At 39.2% G+C, this 7,032-nt stretch overlaps 1 protein-coding gene across 1 annotated transcript; it reads right to left on the bottom strand.

Annotated features, from left to right (window-relative positions):
* Positions 1–2,098: 2,098 nt before the first annotated feature.
* On the bottom strand, positions 2,099–2,755 carry LOC134944310 (olfactory receptor 2L3-like). Its single transcript, XM_063932891.1, has one exon. It carries the CDS (start codon positions 2,753–2,755, stop codon positions 2,099–2,101), a length of 657 nt encoding a protein of 218 aa, XP_063788961.1.
* Between the last annotated feature and the right edge of the window lie 4,277 nt (positions 2,756–7,032).

Here is a 7,032-nt window from a genome sequence, read left to right as displayed (position 1 = left end):
GACCGTCGGGCACCTCGGCCAGTGAGTAGGGCCCATATGATACTTTAACCAGAATGAGATGTGGCAATTATACAGCAGAAAGAAGTAATTTCAACTACCACTATACTAATAGTAACAGCTAATAGTATGATTTATCTGGAATGTTTATATCATAGAAGTGATACATTATATATCTTTATATTTACTGAAAATTAGCTGGAGCCTTTTATTAAAGAGGATATGAGATTTTTTTCTCAAAAATAATTGATAGTGAAATAAGGTCCACATGCAATGAAGGTAACAATGTTACTATATTCCAGAGGTGGCCAAAAGGTCGATCGCGATCTACCGGTAGCTCGCGGAGCTCCTGCCGGTAGATCGCGACCAACTTCTGCATTCTTGTGTAACTTGCCACCTCTGTGAGTCCCGTTCTCAATGATGCATTGCGCGGGTGACGTCATGACGTCAGCCGCGCACCCGTGCTATGCATCATTGGGAACGCGAACTGAGGAGCCTCTGCGCCTGTTGGATCTTGTTTGATGCAGTCAGCTCAGGCGGGAATAGGCACACTGACAGTGCCAGCCCAGTGGGGAGCCAGCCAGTGATCCAGCCACCGGGAATCCAGCAGACCAGGCAGTTCAGGTACATTGTGTTGGAGGGGAAGGCTCAGCACTAATGGAATAATTAAAGGAGGTCTTATTTTAAGTGTTGCTACTTGAGCAGGGCATCACTCATGGCAGTTTGCATTGAAGGGCAAGTGGAGCCATTGCTATTCCTCCTGGAATTTTGCCATAACCTGTAATGTTTTTATATATGTGTTATTACTGACTAGTCTAATTTGACATATCATTTTTTAGCCTGCCTGCAATGAATTTGCTAATAGCTCCCCACTCAGTTCCTGTGCTCAGCATGTGATGCAGAGAATGACCATATCTGTAATCTGGCACTGTGGGGGCATATCTAGCACTGTGGGCACATGGCACTCTGGGGGCATATCTGTATCTGACACTGTGGGGGCATATCTGGCACTGTGGGGGCATATCTGGCACTGTGGGCACATGGCACTGTGGGGGCGTATCTGTATCTGACACTGTGGGGGCATATCTGGCACTGTGGGGGCATATCTGGCACTGTGGGCACATGGCACTGTGGGGGCATATCTGTATCTGGCATTGTGGGGGCATATATGGCATTGTGGGGGCAAATCTAGCACTGTGGGCACATGGCACTGTGGGGGCATATCTGTATCTGGCACTGTGGGGGCATATCTGTATCTGGCACTGTGGGGGCATATCTGGCACTGTGGGGGCATATCTGGCACTGTGGGGGCATATGTGTATCTGGCACTGTGGGGGCATATGTGTTTGAGGTTTTTACCTGTGGGGGCCAATGTGTTATTTCTTGCAAGACAGTCATTACACTCTGTGCAGCAAGGCTACATCCCTTTTTTTGTTATACCACACCCACTTTTTGTTATGCCACGCCCCTTTTAGGGCGCGCGCCTGCGGCACGCGCTACTATTCCACCTGGGTAGATCACAAAAGCTTTTCAGCTTTCAAAGTAGATCGCCGACTCCAAAAGTCTGGCCACCCCTGCTATATACTCATTAATGATATTTTGCCAAAAATCAGAATAAAACTGAATTAATTAAAGCCACTAAAACCTACCTATAAAGTCTTGTTTTAGATAATGGTATTATAAAAGCTAAATTTAAATCTAAAAAATATTTATACACTCCAGAATTTTTCAAAATTAAGAAAGCCTTCAAACAAGATACATTTTTTTCTCCTACTGTATCCAGTGTTCTAGCTATTAAAGAAATTGTGGAACTATTAGGCCATATTCACAGACATCGTTATTTTAGAAGAAAATTACTTTAAAATACGTATGTATTAAAAGCTAAATATCTATATTTACATGGCTTTATTTATATTTCCCAATATAAATGTCTCTGGTTTCAATCTAGCAAATATGTGTCATATATAATCTAGCAAATATGTGTCATATCTATTATTATTATTTAATAAACATACAGTATAATAGCAATAGTTGTACAAAGTTAAAGTGATAACAGTGCATTCATTTGATAACAGTGCATTTAGCTCTCTCTGCTTGAAATTCACTTTAATTTGATAATTTTATTTCCATTTAAATTTATCCCCAGTAGTCTCAGCAAAGCACAATTCAAATATTTGTTTCGTAGACTGTAGATGAGAGGATTCATCATGGGTGTAACAACTGCATCCACTGTTGTAAAGACCTGTTCTAGAACATTAGAGGATCCTGATGTTGGCATCATGTACGCACATACACCTGACATATAGTACATAATAACAACAGTGAGGTGGGATGAGCAGGTGGAGAAGGCTTTCTTTCTGCTGTCCTTAGATTTTATCTGCAAGATGATCCTGATAATTTTTATATAAGATGTGAAACTGAACATTGCTGGGAATAATCCTAATATAAAAAAATCCAGAAAGACAACAATATAAAACTGTTCAAGGCCAGCACAGGCGATGTTAATCAGAGCTTTTGGATCACAGAAAAACTGGTGTATGATGCGAGACTGACAGAAGGACATAAGTGAGGCTTGAATTGTAAACAGGCATGAGTTCAAGATTCCAACCATCCAAGTGCCAGATGCCAGCAAGAGGCAGTGTTTCCTGTTTAAAATAGTTTGGTAGTGTAGAGGATCACATATAGCAACATATCGGTCATATGCCATAATGAATATTAGAATATCTTCTGCGCTACCAGCCAATATATAAAAGTACATCTGGGTGAAGCATTGTATGAAGGACACTGTATTATCACCAGATAGTAACATGTACAGCAGGTTGGGGACAGTAGTGGTTGTAAAAAAGATATCTACTAAGGCCAGGTTACAGAGAAATACATACATGGGGGTGTGTAACTGATAATCAGTGTAAATTACTGTAATTATACTAGAATTGATGAGAACTCCAAACACATAAAGGAAGAAAAACACACTAGTTGTTAAGGATGTATATCCAGATTTTGTGGAAAATGACACCAAGATGAATTCCTTAATATAAGTATTGTTCTCCATCTTATATTCTGGTGATTCTGCAAAGAAGAATTATTATTACTATTAGTGGTTACTGTGATGGGGACATTTGTTGGGTAAGAGTTGAGCAAGTATGTGGTAAATTAGTAAATGTGCATCCTGCAAGCTCGTGTTGTCTTGGCTATAGTCAAATATGAATAAGTAATTTCAAGATAGATGAAAAAGTATATGAAAAATAATCACCAAATATAGGTGAGCTAGGAACTGTCCTGGCCTAGGTACATGTCTACATGCTAAATACAGCCCTCACAGTATATTATATAGAGTATGCATAAAGGATAAACGCAGGACATTGAATGTCCCTTACTGTATGTACAGATATAGCCATGCTCATCGTGGCTACATCTTACCACAATCACACCTTGTTACGAGTGACCGTGTGTATGTCTGGGGCGCAAGCATGTCTTAGATGAACACGCACCCCATTTGCAATAAAGGGGGCATCTAATTATGCATCTTGACGTGGCTAGACGTGGTCGTGCCTATCTGTGCTGAGAGTGCCTGTTTGCTATAGATGTAGCCACGATGAGTGTGGCTACTTCAGTAGGACACATTTATTTATTTATTTCACTTTACTAATGTTTTCTTCAATTGTTACATTACAAGTTCTTCTCAGAACATTCGGGTCTGATGTAGAATTGTATGTTTGGATTTTATTTTGGATGAATGTGCTGCACATGTGATAAAAAAAAATGTGCTTCTCCCTCCCATGTAGATTCTGAGGCTTCGAGAGGTGACTGGAGCTAAATTCCTTACTCATCTAATCTTCAATTAATTAATCTCTCTGTGGAAGCACAGGCCATGGTATATATTCTTTGGGATCATCCAGTGCAAGACAAGCTAATGGTGGTTTCACCTATCTAAAGAACCAGCAATGGGGGTTGGAAATGTCCAGCCTGTTTTTGTTTTCCTTTTACTTTCTCTGTGCCCAGACATTTTTGTAAAAAAATATTTCCAGTACTTCACTTTTTTAAATTAAATTAAAAAATTTTCTAAATAATTGTATCTGCTGTGGCACAAAAGTAGAAAAAAAAACAATAATTATGTTTTGTGTAGCTACATCATTTTAATTTAACTTTGTTAAGAAAAATGATTGAGTGCTTAGTGTTTTAACTACATACTTGTGAGTTTTATATCTCATACACAGTTACAGTAGACAGATCAAAAGCTGCTCTCAGAGGTACCTCTGGTCCCTCTGTTTACTGGTTCACTCAGTGCCTGCTGTGCTACTGATCACTGCTGACCAGTCAGTCTGGCATCACCCCCCACCCAGCAGCTGCAGACATTTGCAGCTGCTGGGGAAAAGTAAAAAAAAAACACCCCTCACCTTTCATGCAGAGCTCCAGAGGCTAGAGAGAGGATACGTGATGGGAAACTGAAGTCACAATGCTCCGATCATTGATAGTCTCGCTGTTCCAACAATCAATGTATTTTTTTTATTATTTTTAAAGAGAATTGTATTAGACATACTTTAAATACATTTTGTTAACCAAATTCAATCATTAAAAAAATACACTTTTGATCAGTTTAAAAAAAATATTCAGTTGTGTGATTAATAACATATAGATCTTATAAAAGTTACTACCCTTATTGGTTTAGGGAAGGTTGCGACATGAATTAATTCTGGGATTAATACTGATTCTTTTTGAAATTATTTGTTTATTTAATGTTTATTTTATAAATATTTTTTCATAATCTTTTTTTATTATCAAATTCAATCTGATGTAATACTGTACAGTGACACAGTTACAACATAAAAACAGAGGTCATCAGATTTTGTAATATTTATTTAAGATATATACAGGCTGTTTCAAATTTATCTGGTAAGTACATACCAGCATACCAAACATTATCCAGAATTTACGACGCCATTGATGTGCCATTTTGAAATCTCCTTATTGATTTTCTACAAATATTTTTTTTGTCCGTGGCTACAGTAAATAGAGGGAAAATCGATTCCAGTCATTGATGCAATGTGCCCTTGTGAAACAACATCACCTCCTGTCAGTATTGCAAGTTTTCCTCACGTCCCGTATGAGTGCGAGTGAGAACTTGTTATGTAGACACTACCATAACTGGCCAATATGTGCACAGCCTGGCATCACAGTGATGCCCGTCAGCACTTCACAAAGAATTGAGTTCTCTCCACAGAGAATTCACTTTTCTGCAGCCAGAAACCTACTCAGCTATTGTGTCTACATGTCTATATTATGATATACTGCACCTCACTGTACCATCATCACATTTATAAGGGTCCGCTGCTGACTGGTAAAGCCAAAGACAATTGTGCAAAAGAAGGAATTACATTTTATAAAGATCGATTCAAATCTCACATTATCTCTATAGTGCAGTCTGTATACACACTTTGCATTCCCCAAACATCTGTAGCTGCAGCTTCCAGCCCACATAAACCTTACACTGTCCCTGCTGTGTGCACCTTTCTGTTTCTTCATGTGTTTGTGTTTCCCGTCTATGAAGTCATATACTTACATTTATTTTTCTTTTTATCAGCATGAAATGCCGTCTTGTAATATTATACTGGGGCTTAAATTTTCAAGTACTGAAATATTTCACAATTGTAATTCTTTTCACTCCAGTCTGCAACTCAGGGCAAATACATATTGTGTGTAATCAGGTTTTTCAGATGATAAGTCCTACCGTGCTCCTCAGAAAAAAAACTTTGCAAGAAAATAATGTTCATATCTTGCAGTCTCAGTCTTATTTTATAAATTCCTCCTGTTTATACTATTGAAACTATTACTAATACTGACAGAAGACAATGTGTCCTATGGATATGTAATTACAAATAACAGAAAATATATTATGCTACAAATAACCACAGATCAGATACAGAAACATTGTGCAGCACATAATGCAGATTTGTGGAATGAAAATACTGTAGAACACAGGGGAGGAAGGAACCTTACTTATATAGTGTGGCTCCCAATACAATGTGGGATCTGCTACCTATACTATGGGGACTCAAACAAAAATAAAGATTTTACATCTCAAATATACTCTCCCCTTGTGATTTCATTTTATAAACTTTTTAAAGTTATGACGAAAACTTTCCATTCTGTCTTTCTGTACATTATAATTTTTGAGAAAGAACAAAATAGTGCAAGTACATTTTCACAGGCAAATCTCCCTGACATAATGAGTGTTTTTTTATAGAATTGATTTATTTTCCAGTTTAATTTTCTTTTTTGCAAAGATGTAAGAGTACTCAAATTTTTTCCAAAATCTAGTGTGTGGTCTAGGAATTCTAAAGTAACATTGCATCTAGGGGGTCATTCCAAGTTGATCGCACGTAGCAACTTTTTGCTGCTCGAGCGATTAACCTGACGCCGCCTATGGGGGAGTGTATTTTAGCATAGCAGGGCTGTGAACGCTGGTGCAGCCCTGCAATGCAAAAAAAGTTTCAAGTAAAAAAAGACCAGGGCTGCAGTTACTCACCCAGTGCGATGAATCCGGGGATGAAGTTCCCGGTCAGACATCTACCCTCCAAATGCCTGGACACGCCTGCGCTGGACTCACCACGCCTGGAAAACAGTGAGTAGACACCCCGGAACACCTCCCCACCGTCAATCTTCTAGCAATCGACGCTGCCATCACTTTCTGTGCTGGCGGCGTTGCTGCCCAGTGACGGCTGTCGCCTGACAAAGACACGCATGCGCATTGAGGGCGCCGCGCAGCTGCAGTCCTGACCCATTTGCACTGCAGCGAAAAACTGCTGCGTGCGAACGGGTCGGAATGACCCCCCTTGTCTCCAGTTAGTCCATTACAAAGAAGAGAAGTTATGGAATTAGCGTAATAAAGAACATATTACATTAAACTATATCCAGATCAAATGCCATGGTCTCAAGCACTGTGAAGATGAGTTACAATAGCATCATGTTGGAGCAACAGTATGTGGGACAGGGACTTTCTTCTCTTCTGACACTCCTTTATTCACCAGGAATGGT

Source organism: Pseudophryne corroboree, chromosome 7 (assembly GCF_028390025.1).
Source record: "Pseudophryne corroboree isolate aPseCor3 chromosome 7, aPseCor3.hap2, whole genome shotgun sequence".
Taxonomy (NCBI): domain Eukaryota; kingdom Metazoa; phylum Chordata; class Amphibia; order Anura; family Myobatrachidae; genus Pseudophryne; species Pseudophryne corroboree.
Note: the sequence above shows the minus strand (reverse complement) of the source record. Positions and strands in the feature narration are given on the sequence as shown.